Genomic DNA, 18186 nt, shown 5'->3' with positions numbered 1-18186 from the left:
AAAAACCTAACATGGCACCTTCCTTAATTCACTGGTAGTTGCTTGTTCTTTTTTACTCAGTCTAGACTGAGTGATCATTGGTTTCCTTCAGCTTCGCTCAAGAATAATGCATAGGACAGATGACTTGTCTCAAAAACTCAGCTGGAAGTTAAAAATATAGTAACTTATAGACCTGTTCCTCCCAATTCAACACTTAATTGACACAACAGTTTCAAAGCAGAACATACAGCTTGGCTCCCCACTTCTCTCCCAGCACCATCTTACTTAACCCATCACAAAGCCAACAGGGATGCCAAGAGTATGAAGTTGCACGAGTCTTGCTAGTTGTGAATTCAGAGATAGCAGAACAGATGACGAGCTCTCATCCTATGTGCCACAGCAGCACTGTTTCAGCACATTTGTTTTCTATATTGCGAGCTCTATTTCACTTTCCTGGATAAGGCACCTAAACTAGAAAAGGGCAGGGCAAACAGCATGATGTGAAGCCATGTAAAAGCCAGACTTCCTGAGCCTCGAGCTGTGCTGAATGCAAGTCCAGCACAAATGATCCCTAAGGTGCTAAAGTAGACTTAAATAAGAATATTAAAATCTCTGGAGAGTGCAGAAAGAAGGTGTTACACCATGGGTGTTGTAATGTAACTAAATTAGCTTTAAATTTCAGAGTATTTCCTAAGTAGAGTGAACAGGTAAGTCACAGTCATACACAGTGATCAGTTAGATCACACTTTGGGGATGTAGGAAACTATTTTAGCTATCCTCTTAAAATTCAGACCAACTTAATCTTTATGTACTGTGTGTATGAGAAAGCACTCAGCTTCAGACAACAAACCTGCATCTTATTCCTATATCTATTTTTACTATAGTGGGGGGGACCCGTATCTTATTTCTATACCTGTTTTTACTATAGTCAGGAGAAAAAAAAAAAAATTTTTTTTCTTCCTTTGGCAAACTACAGAATTGGATAACTTACTACAATTCAATTAATTCAGTTTCAGGGTTTTGATTTGTTTTGTTTTGTTTTGTTTTCTGAGACACATTGTTTAAATAAAATTACTTCTTAATTTCCTGTGTGGTTGCAGTCTCCCAGGAAAATGGTTTCCACTATTCTAACTTTAATTTTGAAACCAAACCCTTTGCATTTCATGACAGGAAGATAGAACACCATTACACCACAGTACCACAGAGTAAAATCTGCAAAGGCAACAACCCTACAATCAAAGTTCATCACAACAAATGGACCACATGTAATGTTTTATTACTGTGTACTTGAGAAATCAGAGTCCTAGACATCCTGGACATTTTATTTCAGCACCTTCACCCAGCTCCAGCTCCCTTTACTTGTGAGATGGCTTAAAAGCCGATTAAAAAAACCCCTCATATTCTAGTTCATTGATGATTTGTGCCAACCCAATTAATTACAGACAAAACTTGATGACTGTTTGGTGTCACTGTGACATACTTTGATGATGCTTATGCATTGCCAGTTGTCCACATCTCACCAAAGTGCTATTCAACAATTTAAAATCATCTCAGCAGAGCCCCCTGTTAGATGATCAAAATAATGATCAACACAAACCACTTTCTGCATGTACTACAAAATGTCACTAGCATCTACAGAAATACTAAAGGAATTCAAAAGATGAGACTCGGTACAGAAAGCTCACCTAAAGCATAAAGCTGATGGAATACTACAGGAAATTTTCATCTCTGTTTAGTTGTATTTCCCGTCTTATTCTTCAAGCTAACTTTTCCCTCAAAAGAATAAAGTACTTCATATTTTTGACAGATAAAATATTCCACTTCTGTATTTATGTGTGCCTACCCCTAACCTCTACCCATGCCTGCAGGAAGTAGGTTGATGCTATCCAAGTTCCACTGCAAGGGGTGAGCCTACTGCAATGTGGCAGAAAATAATCAACATGACACAATTATGTTCAATAACACAACTTGTTCAGGTGGAGTCTGAATACTGTTTGTGGATCCTACAGTGGCTTACAATAATGCAACTTTGGACTTTTACTTTATCAATGAGCTTTTACTCTAGTCTTCCCAGGGCTTATGCTATCTGGACAGGAATCATGACCTGGAGAGCAGGGACAGTGAATGAGACAGGGAGCCACGGCAGTGACAGCAATGCCAGGTTACACAACCCTGTGTTGCCTTCACAGAAAACAGAAAGCACAACTCTGGATCATCATGTTGGCAGGAGGTACAATTTAAGGCTGGACCTGGTAAAGAGGGCTTAGTGGATGAAACCCATCTTCCCCAGGTTGAGATGTCTAAAAGGTAGGAGAGGTTAAGTGTCCTGAGATGTCACTTCATCTGACCAGTCTTAGGTGCCTATCTAGGAAGAAATGCATCAGGCACTATGGAAGACCCTCAGGCGTTATTTTTTGACCTCAGTGTCACGTGGCTGTGGCGGAATTTGCTGGTTATACCCCAAAGGACCCAGGCAACAGCATTCTCCAAAGAAATTGCTACCTTAACTAGCTTTACTTGTAAAGCCTACCCCTAACTAAGGGAGAAATCTTAATTCAACTGACAAAGACCACACACTCCAAAGAGTATTATATTAGTAAAACAGTGTGATTTTTTTCAATTAGACTAGAAACTAACTTTTTTACTTCATGTGAAAATTAAGAGCTTCAGGTCCTTATTCCTACATCTCTTACAGGGATGCAAAATAATCCCTCAAAGAATACACAGCTACACAGCTTATGAATTTCAGTCAGCTCTTTTCCAGATAACTTCCAGAAAAACGTAACTTTGATGAAAGCTATTTTTTGTATAAGGGACTAATTTAAATATGAAACAATTCTTTAAAAATATACTGAGTTAGTACCCATCCTGTGTATTTTTAATATAGAGATTTTTCTAAACTGCTTTTCCCTGCTTTGTCAAACTTTAGTTCTTAAATATGTATTCTTTCAAGAAGTGGGCAGAGGTAATGCATTTGGCTGAATCCTACCTATAAGACCAGCCAATGGCTTCATCAAGTTCACCATGATTTCTTTGCACCACGCAGACAACTGTATATTGGCTCTGAACTGGAGAAGTCAACAGACACAACAGTCAGTTCCTAGTCCACACACACCTGGGAGTGAAAAATATTCCAGGGGACAGAAGCGTTCACGCAGATCCATCCAATCCTCCTTTCTGTGTGACCGCTGGAGGAGTCCACCCCAGATGCTTAAGGTACAGTTGCTAATTCTGAAGCTTGAACTATGGCATCAGAGAGGTAGCAAAGGAATAGGAGCTGCAGCCACCTACTAAACTCATGCTCCATCTCAGCTTCCTTTTAACCCAAGCAGAATTTGGCACAGCAGCACATCTATCTAACTTCAACAGGGAAAGAATCCATAACACACACTTATTTGTTGCCAGCTGTCATTGGCTCTGACTTTCATGGTCAATCTCCTAGGAGAAAGTTATCTAAATGATTGGAAATTAGCTAATTTTTAAGTCCATATGGGCTTCATTTACACCATCTAAGCACTTTATAAACGGCAAAACCCATGGACCCAAGGATCCATGTAGTGCATTTTAGATGAATCCACAATTAATAATTCACCAAGACTTAAAGTGGAAACACTCAATGACTTAAGATGCTTGGCATCTTGTAACTCAAATCAGATATAATGTAAATTCCCCTACCCCATATCTAATGGTATCCTTATAAATAACAGTAGGAATCAAATGAATGACAGGCTCTTAAGTCACAGAAGATGGTGCTAGCAAGACTGTTTTCTGTTTCCAGAGTGTACCTCTGCTCCAGGGAGAGTGGGCAGTTGAGAAGGGAGTAATACAGAAAAGACTAAAAGGAATATAAAAATCCATAAAGTAAATTGATTATTTCATCTCTAATGTGAGTTGGTAAAGGGTGAAGGTAGGTTTATTTATGTTCTGCTTGGAAGTTTGAGAAAACTTAGTTCTATACTGTTTAAAGAATAGCAATTGTTTAGTCATTAATGTTGTCATTATAGTTGTACGTTTATCATCAGGCTTTCCAGGCAGCGCTGAAACCATAACCACACAGCTAACAGAAGATTGCAGAAGTGTCTGTCTATCTGTCTGTCTGTCTATCTGTCTGTCTGTCTATCTATCTATCTATCCACCTATCTATCCATCTATCTATCTATCTATGCAGCTTCTCATATGAGAAGTCCATGTTTGTCATGATTCACCACTACACCTGAGATAACAGAGAAGGCAGAGTAACTTACTAGTATCAGTAAGAGGAGGACTGAACTGGTATCAATCAAATGCATTCAGTGGAACTTCACCTTCACTAAAATGTAGTCAGTTACAGACTTTTTTTTTTTTTTACCCCTTTTTGAAGATACTTCCTTCAAGTATTCCACTGGGTTTGGCCCTGCTGCCTAAAAAAATTAATGTATATCCTTTCCCTTAGAATAAAGTAAACAGATGAGGTACAACCACACAGAGATCTCTTGGAAGAGCAGAGAAGGCAAAACAGATACTACAACTGGTGCAGGGTAGAGGGGTCAAGTGACTTGGAAACACAAAGAGCCTACATTTGAAAAGAGCCACTAACTGGGCTTTTTTGTTTGTTGTGCTGGTGGAGTTGGGCTTTTTTTTTTTTATTTCAGGTGACTTAATTTTAGCTCCTGTCTTCTCAGTAAAGCAGGAAACTAATTCCTGGTATGGAATCACAGAATGGTTTCGTTTGTAAGGAACATTTAAACATTATCTAGTTCCAACCTCCCTGCCATGGGCAGGGACATCTTTCACTACAAGAGGCTGCTCGAAGCCCTGTCCAACCTGACCTTGAACACTTCCAATGATGGGGTATCCACAACTTCTCTGAGCAGCATGTCACATCATCCTCATCGTAAAAAAATTTCGGTGAAGATATTCAAGTACTCAAGCAATTGAACAGTTGGAGATGTCTCTTCTTTAAAAACACACACTTCACATATTCAAGAAAGTATGGCTTTGGGGTGCAGGCTTATGTGGGCCTCAAAAGAGTAAGGGTGTATTTTTAGAATGTATTGTTGCCACGAGTTATAACATAATTTAATATACCAAAACTGACAAAAGGTCAAGTTTTCTCTTGCTTTTTAAGGTTTTTTAAAACTGTTTTTTTAGCTCGTGTACTCTGAACTCAAAACTGTTCAGTAACACTTTAATTTCCTTTACTTCTAGGGAATATGACAGAGGCATTCTACCATGACTAAAAGTTACACAAGTTCACCCACATTCTGTATATTGATTTTACAAAATAATCTAAAATTGACAATAAGTAAATCTGGAGATGAGTACAATGCACAAGAATCGAAATGAGACAGTTATGCAGACTGTTCTATAGCATACTTAAGAGCGACCCGAAAGCCACAAATCTTCAATTCTCTTAATTTCCTTCTCTAAAACTGTGTTACCTTTTCAATAATTTCTATGTGGATGGGCATATGTACCCTGAAACCCAAGTCTAGACTGTTCTTCAGTTTCATAGAACCAGATTATAACCAGAGAGCCCATTTAGAGACAGAAAACAGTAAATGTACAAGTCTGGAAAAGTTTCTTTAGCTTTTGTCTACCCATATAGATGGTTGCATAAGTGTTGTATTTTGTGTTGGTAAAGATAAGTGGACTAGATCGTGCACTTGAAATGAAGCAGCTACACACCAGCCACGAGGAGCCTTGATGATCTAACATATACTTTTGAATGGCTGTTGGGGCATAATTTGAAGAGGTCTCTTTGGAGAGGCAAAGTATGTATGCAGACGGTTGCAAACTGTGTGATACTCTTACCTGCAGAACAGACTGACATAGGAAAATCTTGTTACAAATAGTCAAAATTCCAGGCTCTGAAGAAAGCCCCCCAACTCCTCATCAAGAATTAATCTCAGGTAGAAGGTATGGGCATGAATGGTTCATGTTATCTTGGTCTTGAAACACTCATGCATCAACTTTCCTAACTAACGAGGAGGCAGGGAAGTTTGAGCGATCAGACTTTGTGAAAAATGTTTGTCCTGCAAAACATCTCCTCTGCCTTTGTTTTTCACAAGAGGCTTCTCTTTTCAAGGGTCATGACTGTCAGAAAATTGAGACTCAAAGGATCAATACCTATGTGAGTTGTTTTTTTTTTTTTTTTATCTCCCCTGGTAACTTCATGTGTTACTGTCTTTCTGCCTCTTTAATGGATGGCTGAAAAATGGTAAGTATGCATTGAGGCTTCCAATCCAAACAAGGTATGACATTTGTAGTTTCAAAGTGTTAAGTCTTTCCACAGATGATTTAAAATAAAAAGCAATTCTACAAAGTGTCTATTTCCTCTCAAAACTTTTCACTGTGTGTCTTCTGGAAATTAGTGCATCGAGGCCTGCAGTATTTCTTTGGTGTGTCTGTTCTCTTTGATACTAATGACACTTCAGAGTTTTGAAAAAAAAAAAAAAAAGTTTGAAAAGACACTGGTTATACTTGGAAATGCTGACCTAACTTCAGCAAAATTTACTCTGAGAGACCTCTGCTACATTAAAGACAATACCTTGGACTCCTTCATGGTGTCTGGGAAAGGTTCAGTTTGCAGCTTATACCTACTTACTGGTTGAAAGGTTTGCTATGACAACACTAAACAGTATCAAAAAAACTGATGGAAGTATGAGTAAAGAAAACATGAGGTATCAACTGTCTAGAAAAGATCTTCTGTAACTATCATTTTAATTCTTCTTCTTGAAAAGATGATTGCATGTTTGAGCTTACAACTCACAAAACAGCAGATTCTGAATAATATATGTACAGATCATACCATAAAACAAACCTCACAGACACTGCTCACAAATTTAAACAAGCATACACACTGGTATCAATATGCACAGTAGAAGTTCATTATTCAAGTAAATTACTAGGAAAATCTAGAATAAAGAGAATAGCTCCTCCACTAATGCATAAAAATGACCAAATAAAAGTCCCTGTGTGCTAAGAGTAGACTCCTAAAATAAATAACACATTTCAGAAAACTGTATTCTTGAAAATACCTAACAAACTCAGTGATTGTGAACTAATGAATGCAACCAAAAAAAAACCCCAAACGACTCACCCTACAGAATCCAATTTAGTGTTAAGTATCATATATCCCAATTCACAGAGCCATTGTTTACAGTTGCTGGAGTATTAACAAACAATTTTTAATGTCATCCATACTCTGTATAGGTTCCAACACAATGGATGTGTTTCTGAAAACGAAGGTTCATTCCTTAAGAAAAATAGTTCCTTTTTTATTTTCATTTTTACTTTTTTTTTTTTTTTTTTTTTTTCTTACGTGTGTGATTAAAGAGGGGAAAAACTACATAGTACAAGTAGTATGTTTTGGTTTGGTTTTGTTTGGCTTTTTTTTTTTTTTTTTTTCATATAAATTGCATAAGGATTATATTCCTCTTCTACGAACATACTTGACATATGTTTCAAGAGTGCTCACTTGTCCCTGCGGATGGTATTTATATCATCTGATTTCAAACACCTAAACTCACATCGTCTGAATCACCCCTTGGAGCTCTCACTAAATAAATGGCAGGAAGTAGGTAATTCATATGCTGCAAACCAGAACATGCTTAGATGCACAAGGGAGATGGTAAAATTACTCTCTTAAGTGTTAGGCTATTTTTAGTTTTGTCTCTCATTCATTCCCCCAGACACTAAAATGAGCTTTACTAGTTGCAGAATTTCTTCATTTTGAAGAGCTAAGCAACACGTACACCACGACCATTCTTCCAAAGCAGACACAAGTCCTCTCCACCTCTCCTTCCATTACTAGAGATATACTCTGAAAATGTTACAGGATGAGCTCTAATATGCTGTGTTTGACAAGTTACTTGTTTAAAACCATGTAATGGTTTACTATGTATTCCAAAGATAGCTTAAAGAATCTTCAGAAATGGTCACAAACAGGAAAGTCAGGGACATGGGAAAAAAATTACACGAACACAAGGTAGGATTTTCCTTTCAAATAAATAATTTCCTAGCAAGAACTTTTATTTTGAAGGACAGCCTACTTCAGTTAGATCCCAGCAGCTTACACAGAAATGCAGGAGTGTGGGAAACAGCCTGCCTGTGTGCTTCTTCCAGAGACCACCAGGCTCTTGCTCGTGGAGCACAACAGGCTGAAGAACAGCACAACTATGACCTTCACAACATCAAGCTAATGTTGGTTGAGGTGAAGTCAAGACCTACATCTAAGCTATATTAATCAGTTCTTTGCTTACACTGGCAACAAGAACGTATCACCTTTTGAGTTTCTTCTCTGAGTGTGCCTCAAGAAATAATACTCTTTTCTCAACAGAGTAATTGAATTTCCTAGAGTTCCTCCAGTGTGCCCTAAAACGTCACAGTTCATTACAGTACCGTGCGATGTTAAGACAGTTACTGACTTTTATGTTATAGAGAAACCTTTTTAGAAAGCCTGGCTTTATCAGACTCCATTTTAGAAGGTTTTCAAAACCCAACCGGATAAAGCTTAGAGCAGCCTTGTCTGATCTCATAGCTGACCTTCTTTAAATAGGAGCTTGGATTTGAGAGCTCTTGAGGCTCCTCACAACAAGAAATTATCCTATGATCAGGTTAACAATATTCAAAAAGAATTTTAAAAAAAATACACACTCCCAGGACTACTTGTTAAGGAAGCTATGCATAACCCTATAAAGAACATACAAATACTAGGATTTGAGTATAAATTCAAATTACTAAACATAGCAAGAATTATTAACTCGAAACTCTTTCTGAAAGCCAATTCAACAGTTCAGCATCAGCCACAAAGTACCTTTACTGTAACATAACTAAAATATTTGATCTTGTAGAAGTGAATAGTTTTAATACACAAAGTGAAAAATCTAGTAAACAGATTTCTGCATACAACTTTTAATGAAAACTCAGTGAAGGAACATGAGCTAGCAGCAAGATTTTTGTTTTTTCTTTGTTGTACAGCATTGGATTTACATGCAGCATTATTAAATGGTATGCTATCTAGACAATCACATATCTAAGATATAAACATCATTTGAAATAGGTGAATTTTTACTAAGGCAATGAGTCAAAATTCCCTATTAAAAACTTGTTTGAATACAAAAATAGGAATTTTAACAAACAAGCAACGAACACGCACATATATATTGTCAGATGAAAACATTATGTAATAGAAATTCCAAGTTCACGTATTACAAGAAAAAATGAGGTAACAGGTTCAAATCACTGTTGACAGAAAATTGAAGACTTTCAAGATTTATCGGAGAAGAATCCTCTTACATTTTGGTTCTGAAAGTGTGTTTTATCAGTTTCATAAGGTGACAAAAATAGAATAAAGCTTGTTATAAACAAATGTATTCTCTTCAAGGGTGAAAGAGCAAGCTCACCAAACAGTTATCAAAAGGCCCCAAGCACCAGTTGCAGTTTGCCAGTTTTAATATTTGAATTATATCTAAGGCCGAATAAGCCTAGGATAATATTTCTTTGGGCTCATTCAGATGACCAGGAATTGTATACTATGCACCATCAGGATTAAACCTTCTATTTAAAAGCCAGTCACATGAGAAGTAGCTGAACTTTTTTAGCAACTTTTGTATCTCTCCAAACCCCATTTTATGATCAATAATCTTCTGTTGGAAAAAAATAAAATAATCACAACTTAAAGAATGTGAAAAATATTTTTGAACAAGGGAGATATCTGAGGAAACTAAGATTTACTTAAGAACAAAAATATGTACCTTTCTTAGTCTTGATTATTTTAAATATTAGATTTGATTAACTAGCTTCTGGTAGACAAAAGCCTTCCTGGACTAGCTATCATTCAGAAAAGGACTGATCAATGTTTCAGCCAAGTTTTTTTAAAATTTTATTGCCAGGCTTAGGCTACATTTTACTTTCATTTGTTCTGGCAACATTTACTCATGAGAGCAGTGCTCATGCTATAGTATATTATAGAATCTGGGAGTTCCCAAGTAATACTACTTCATAATTCAACATTAACCATCACAGATAGTTTTAAAGAAGGCAAGATGTTTAATTACATGAGTTTATTTTCTGTGTAAAGCTTGTAACTGTTTAAAATCCTCTCTCAAGCAAATGACTAGTTACACTGCTTGTGATCAGCACTAGGACTCTCTGGATGAGGATAAATTGAAGCAACTAGATTTCTGCTCTATTATTCTCATGAGATATGAATGGAAATTTAGATATATACTGGGGAATGTTAATTTAAATATTTACAATTATTTACTGAAATAATAAAAAATTTGAGTTCTAATAACTCTGGTGAGCTAAGTAATGCTGGTTTTAGGCTTTTGGGTATAAGTGGTCAGGAAATAACTATAAATACCAATGTAGTTTACACTTACGTTGCTGAAATAACAGACCCCAACTACTTATACTAAGATATAAGAAGCGCAGAGAAGAATGCTTGCAGAAGAGAACCTATCTGACCAGCAAGGACATGTTATAACAAAATGAAATTGAACATTTTTCAGGTGTACAGATTAAAAATGACAAGTAGTAGGATGCAGACTAAAGTATGGCTTCCACACCTGTGACTTCTGACCCTGTTAACTCTTGCCAGACCCTCCCAGTTCACACAAAGACACCAAAGCCCCTTACCTATATCACTGTTTTGACAGCAGCCCCCTTCTAACCGTTACCCATGTTCTCTGCCGCAGCGACACCTGCACTGGGCTGAGCCTGCCAGTCCCCTCGGCAGCAACGCAGCTCCCACCCCACCCGGCACCCTCACCGTGCCCTGCCATGGCACCTCACCCTGCCCACGAAGCTCCAGTGCTTGCCCCGTGGTTGCCTGGGCTCCTGCCGTGCAGCCCCACGCATGCCTTCCCCGTGCTCCAGTCTGCACTCAGGACAACTCCTATTGATTCTTCACAGGATAAGTATATACAGACAATGCCAGAGTAGAATATAGCTTTACTAGTTATGGAAGAAATGAACTTGTTATGGTACTGCTACTACAGTGAAACATAGCCAGCCTCAGTGACCCTCCTGTCCCCTACAGCTGAACTCCCTGGAGGGAAGACCACAATACCTCTTCTTTCAAAAAGCACCTAACAACTGGCCAACAGCTCCTTGAGTGAACATAAATACATAACAAAAGCATTGCCACACACAAGACCACACTCAAATGCCCTCCCAGCACTGCCCTCCTCACCCAGAAGGACTGGCTAAACTTTAAATTTGCTGAAATGCAGGGTGCAGGAGGAAGAAGCTCAGTGATTGCCCAGAGTTACTGGGGTTCCCAAGAAAAGGGCTCAGTTCAGCAATTCCCCTCCATCACGCGTGGAGTGCCATCAACATACAGCATCATCAGAAGGGCAGGGAACAAGGAGGAGCACAATCCCTTTTGGTACCCTTGACACATGAAAAGCCTAGGGAGTCTCCAATGATTGGGATGTAAGGTTTTAAGTTTTCTTTTTTTTTTCCTTTTAAATCAGGGCAAGCAGACTGCCTGCAGAGAACACCCTTACACCAGCACAAGCAGCTAGGTATGTCTACATAGTTGCCAATTTAGTATTATGAATGACTCTAGAAAAACATGACCATTTAATCAGGACTAAGACAAGCCTGGAGGCCTCACTTTCTATTTCTTTCATGTGTTTCATGCACCTTTATTTATTTATAATAAATAAATATTTACCTATAATAAAGACCTTATCTAGTCCAAAATGCAATTTATTTCAAAGGGGCTTAAAATTTTGCATTTTCTTCAGTAATAGCTCACTAACAAACTTGAAGCTACCATTAGCAAGACAAAACTCTGGTCTTACGAGAATCATCGTGAGAAGTGACACTCAAAACGCAGTTATTGCTGGAAGACCCATTCTAGCTAGTGATATTTAACAGGACAAAAACTAAAACCAGGCACCCACACTGCATACATGACGTAGATAGAAAAATGCAAAGAACAAAAGTTTCGTAACCTCTATTCTACACCATCCAAAATTACAACTGGATAGTTTCAAAACTATCATGCTTAATGCAGAACAAAGCGTAGTTACTATATTGGTCTCATGGTTTAACCCCAGCCAGCAACTAAGCACCACAAACCAGGACAACCAGTATACCAGAAAATATATTTACATATGAAGAACAACAGGGTAGAACTTGCAGCTATCATTTTTTTTAAAAACAAATACTACTACTCACGTGTGGACTTTATCACAACTCCTTTTCACAAAAATACTGATAGAGAACTCCAACACACAAACAGTTTCAATGAACTCGTTACAAAACACTGATAGATAGTGCAACAATTGTAAGACTCTTTCAACATGCACAGAGCACTCTTACAAAGCAACATTTCTTCTGAAACATATAATGGATGCACTGGTGACAGCTGAAGTATAAAAATAAACACAATCACTCTGTTAAAAAATTTGTGCAAAAGTATCATTTTTCCCTCGCTTGAAAATGTATACTATTTTTCTAGATATGTTTAATAGTAGTATTCTCTTGAAAAAACTGAGAAGACCTGCACAGTTCCAATTCCATTTCTGCTCATTCTGAACTGCGTGACATATCTGACATCCTATATTCCCCTACCTTCGATTAAGAGCTCTTGAACTCTAAACTGAATTAGACAACATTTTAAAAAAATAAATCTAGTATTTCTAGCTCTGTTCTAAGTTTATTAAATGTTTCAGTTACTCTCCATGGTCTCAATACATTGTATGCTTTATTGAGAGTGACCCATTTACAATCATTTCTAACAGGTGAGATATATCCATCTTAACTCATTATTTGTGTCATTAAATGTCCTAGCTTTCTTAAAGAACAAGAGCACAGCATTCCTAGTGCAATGAATTATAATTCAGTCTGAAGCAGAACTACATTTCTCCCATATTTTGAAAAAAAGTTGAAAAATGTTCAACTGTCAGAGAACCATTCAATTAAAGGCTGCTTTAAACTTCATAACCCAGAAGTGTTGTAAGAGTCCCTTTTCTTCCAACAACTCGCCAATGAAATGTGGATATCCAGTCCTATCAGTCATTTAAAGAATGTGTACAAAAATAATTTAATTGGAATATTCTATGAAGTAGTTAATTTTACTAAGATCTCAGACACTGAAATAATGCTTCCTGTTAAAGGGACACCTACGCTAACCAGTGTTCAAGGGCTCATGTTAAGCTGATTAAACTATAAAGTAACATTCCCCCAAATCTTATTCCAAGAGATTTTCTCATACATGTTTTTCTTCTTAAAATAAAGATAATATTGCAAATCTGAAAGCCAGTCCAGTTTGGGGCGGCTGGGGAGGTGTTTGTGGTTTTTTTAACACAATATGGAAGAAGGTCCCTTTAACAAGGAATGAGACAGCTATCACTTAATCAGGATGTGGGAATGGAATCTGTACCTATGGGTAAATGGCAATGCGTTCTGGGTTGGTTCAGCCCTTGGTTCTGAGTTCTGCGTCACTTCTGGCGTCGCTCTCTCATCATCTGTCCCGTTAATACTTTCCGGCGTTAAAGGAGACTGAATATCCCCTCCGGCTGATTCCTTAAGTAAAACAAACAACACATCAAAATTACAAATTGACTTGCTCAGGAAGGCTATGTGTATAAGCACTAACAATAATTCTTAAACAATACACAAATTTTAGGTACTATTAATGTGAGGCTCAGATTTACAGCATCCCTCATGGTGACATTTCATCGTGTGAATTTGATTTAGAAGTGTATTACTGTAAGATTCACATTATTTGGTACAAAGCACAACTGACTCATGAACTGTTTGTAAGTATTCAGCTTCTTGCTTATTTCAGACCTCTCCCTCTTACCTTGTTTTACATTCAGCCTCCATCCTGCTACACAACGGGTGACTACTGACACCCAGGATTTTTGTCTCTTACTTCATATTCTAACATGGTGAAACACACAATTCTGGTATTTGGTTCAAAATATGGCTTTCATGTTGTTTATTAACCAAACTGAACAGTGGAAGGGCCACTGGTGGTGCATGCACAATTTCACCTATGAGACATCCGTAAAGAACACTTGCTAGCAGAGTCCTTGCAAAATTTTCGTAAGCACGTGAGCCTGGCCTAGCTCCTGCTGCTCATGGTATTACCTGGGAACGAGAATACTCCAGCTATACCCAGGCAGCTTCCACTGCTGCTGTGTAACTGGACATCCGAAAAACCTAACAGCTGCCTCCCAGCAGGAGCTACTGGTCCAGTCCTAATCATCCTTTGTCACACCAACATGTACATTTGTGTTTTGCTCATTTCTAGTCACTGAAAAGTACCTCTTTTTTATACAAAGTACACCCTTGTAGCCCACATCCTAAGTCAGAACATTATAGGCTCTTCAGTCCCTGTATGTGGTTTAATTTTAGTATTTTCTTTCCTATTATTTTGCAATTAATGATTTTTGCAGGAGATAAGTCATATAAGCTAAGTAGCTCATCTTGATTTTAAAATGTCTTAGGCTTTTAGTAACCAAGTGGTAACATTTAACTCTAAGAGTTTCATGAATAGAGTTCAATGGATGTCACAGAGATGTGCCCATACAGCAGAGGACTGGATGTATTACTGTATTATCAAAAGCTATGCATCTTGCATCTCCTATGGCCACTCAGCCTTCTGTAATCAGCATGGGGCACAGATAGAACTGCTATTTAATGTTACTAAACTGAAGCACAAGCTCAGTCTCTGAAGACCAGAAATTCCTCTTCCCAGCTCTCTGACACTCTGCATAGGAAGTTGAACAGCTATCTCAGAAGGAGTTGCAAAGTATCTGAAGATGGTCATGATCTTACAAGATCAGGGTTTAATTTTGAGTCTCCACTTGTAGCCCTCAGCTAGTTTACAAGGATAAAGTTTTTTGAAAGCCAATATGATGCTCCATCTATAGGAAATGTTGTCCTTGACTTTGAGACTTAACTAGATAGGAAAACTCAGTTCTTTTAAAGCCAGTAAGATCTGGCTATCATCACCTTCCACACCCTTCTGGTGTCCCTTAACCAAAAATACTGTTCAACATTTTCATTGCACTTTGTTACATTAAGCATTTGCAGCACAACAATTGTCAAAATTTTTCTTTTATTCTGTCATATTTATAACACAGTGAGAGATATGTATCTCACTGTACAACCTGAATTAGTGGGTGATACAACATTTTAATACTGACTTCAAGTTCTATTATATTTAACACTTATCAGGTTATAAAACGCACATTCACCAGTGTCTCCATTCTGTATCTTCTTATTAAATTCCTACTGATTAAAAAGCAGAAATAATTATCTTACACTGATTCGATACCACAGATATAAACTGTTATTTATAATATAAATGTTTTTTTTTATTATATTAATGCAAATTGCTACCTACTTTCAGGAAGAATATTGTTATTTTATGCTCAAAACAATTATCTTAAGTGTTAACATTTTAGAAGTCAAAATTAAATCTTGATTTTTACAGAAAAATTTTACTGAACTGAAACTGAATTGAAATCAAGTGTGAAAGGAGAGCAGAGGTGGCAAGTTAATCAGACAAATGAATTATTTTATACAAATTATATGGTTTTGTCTATTATTATCCTCTGATTTGATAAGCAGTTTCCACCAACATTAAATGAAAGCATTTATGGACCCAAGAGTTTGTTTTATTTGCTCTTCTTCCTAAACTAGACTAGATATTATAAAAAATACATACCACAGGCTACAAAACCTGGATGGCTTGTATTTTTAAGCTGAAATTCCTACAAGACTATTATTAGATACATAAAGCCAGAGCCTACTTATTAAAAAGTTTTAAGTGTAAATGCATAAAAATTATTTCAGTAGAAGAAAAACAAATGTGCAAGTTCCATCTAGGTTTATTTTTCAGTAAAGCACTTTCACAGACTTCTAGTGTGAATGAAATTCAAGTGACAAAAATTAATGCAGACAAACATCACAGACTATGTAATACCTAAAAGTTCACTTCCTGAAAATTCATAAGGGGCTGATTTTCTATGTACAAGAGAAGCATCAGATTCTAGTATGTATTTCTTCCACCAGTAAAACAGGCTAATCAGTACTCCCACACACTCACAACTATCCCTGCCTGATGAATAATCTATTTTCAGTCAGCTGTAATGAAGCTGTTTATGAATAAAGCACCAAAGACAACAGAAGAAGCCACTTACACCAAACAAAATTTCTACAGATGTTTACAAATAATATGTTCATGTTTTATATTACCTTGAGCAACTGGCATCATATTGAGCAACCAGCATCATCTACCTGGACTTATGCAAAGCATTTGTCACTGTCCCACACAACATCCTTATCTCTAAATTGGAAAGACATGGATTTGACGGATGGACCACTCAGTGGAAAAGGAATTGGCTGGATGGTCACACTCGAAGAGTTGCAGTCAACAGCTCGATGTGCAAGGGGAGAGCAGTGACAAGTGGTGTTCCTCAGCAGTCAGTGTTGGAACCGGCACTGTGTAACATTTTTGTGGGCAACATGGACAGTGGGATCAAGTGCACCCTCACCAAGTTTGCCCGTGACACCAGGCCGTGTGGTGTGGTCGACAGGCTGGAGGGAAGGGGTGACATCCAGAGGGGGACATGGACAGGTTTGAGAGGTGGGCCCATGCAAACCTCATGAAGTTCAACAGAGCCAAGTGCAAGGTCCTGCACTGGGGTCAGAGCAATCCCAAGCACAAATACAGGCTGGGCAATGGATGGGTTGAGGGCAGCCCTGCAGAGAAGGATTTGGGGGTAGTAGTGGATGGAAAATTGAGTATAAGCCAGCAATGTGTGCTTGCAGCCCAGAAAGCCAACTGTAGCCTGGGCTGCATCAAGAGCAGTGTGGCCAGCAGGTCGAGGGAGGGGGTTCTGCCCCTCTACTCTGCTCTCATGAGACCCCACCTGCAGAGCTGTGTCCAGCTCTGTGGCCCCCAGGATAAGAAGGACATGGACCTGTTGCAGCGAATCCAGAGAAGGGCCACGAAGGTGATCAGGAGGCTGGAGCACCTCCCTTATGACAGCAGGCTGAGAGAGTTGGGGTGGTTCAGCCTGGAGAAGAGAAGGCTCCGGGGAGACCTTAGAGCGGCCTGCCAGTAGTTAAAGGGGGCTACAGGAAAGATGGGGAGGGACTCTTTGTCAGGGAGTGTAGGGATAGGATGAGGGGGAATGGCTTTAAACTGAAAGAGGGTAGATTTAGATTAGATCTAAGGGAGAAATTCTTTCCTGTGAGGGTGGTGAGGCCCTGGCACAGGTTGCCCAGAGCAGCTGTGGCTGCCCCCTCCCTGGAAGGGTTCAAGGCCAGGTTGGACGGGGCTGGGAGCAACCTGGGCTGGTGGCAGGTGTCCCTGCCCACAGCAGGGGGGTTGGAGCTAGATGATCCTGAAGATTCTTTCCAACCCAAACCATTCTATGATTTTATGATTCTGTGATTAATGTGAGAGTAAAAGAATTTTAGAAACATTTTTGTGAGATGTTCATATGTAATGAAGTTTTTATTCCATACCATTATAGCTTCACACATCCATTCCAGACTTTACAGAGTTAGGGAAGAAATCGCAGTCAGCTTAAAATGAGACTTTCACCCTTCCCCTCTAACTGGGAGAGCAATTTAACTTAGCTCTAACATTCAATTTTACAGACACTGTATGGAAAAAAACAGTGCTTAAACTGAAAATGACAAGTCTTCCTGTAAATCAATGATATATTTCGAGGCCTGATATTTCCCACTCATGTCAGCTACAAATAGATATTTAATGCATTTGAGAAGAAACAATTAACAGCTCTCCCGTGGTACAAAATCACTATTTTATTATATACAGGTTTCTGGAGGATATTGAACTTTAAGTCACTCACCAGTCCTGGATACACAGGAGCTGAAGTACTTTTCTACACGACAAGTAAATGTAAGTCTGACTCAGGTACATTTTGCTATTTAAGAGTTTATCAGAGATCTGAACTGTCTGAAGAAATTCTGGCCCTACTAACGAGTATGCAGGACTCTGGTGATTCCAGCAATATAAAAATGACAGTGCCCACAGTATATAAACTAAATGTAACAGAGAGAAATTCATCAAAAGATGCCCTAAACTTCAAAATCTTATAAACAAAATGCATGTACTCACAAAAGAGTCTTTGACATAAAACAAGCAGACTTCACAGCACAGATCAAGCTTTTAATGGTGACTAAATATGGAACAGAAGGAGGATTAGGTGGTTCTAAAAT

General features: G+C 38.2%; 1 protein-coding gene across 1 annotated transcript in view; it reads right to left on the bottom strand.

The window, feature by feature from the left end:
• HOMER1 (homer scaffold protein 1) overlaps nucleotides 1–18186 on the bottom strand; it is a 108503-nt gene that overhangs the window by 46695 nt on the left and 43622 nt on the right. Inside the window, exon 5 of the mRNA XM_042804751.1 lies at nucleotides 13361–13503. Coding sequence (XP_042660685.1) covers nucleotides 13361–13503 — 143 coding nt within the window. The remainder of the gene's footprint in view (nucleotides 1–13360; nucleotides 13504–18186) is intronic.

Source organism: Tyto alba, unplaced genomic scaffold (genome assembly GCF_018691265.1).
Source record: "Tyto alba isolate M040663 unplaced genomic scaffold, T.alba_DEE_v4.0 Super-Scaffold_42, whole genome shotgun sequence".
Taxonomy (NCBI): Eukaryota; Metazoa; Chordata; class Aves; order Strigiformes; family Tytonidae; genus Tyto; species Tyto alba.
This window is presented reverse-complemented; position numbering and strand designations above follow the sequence as displayed.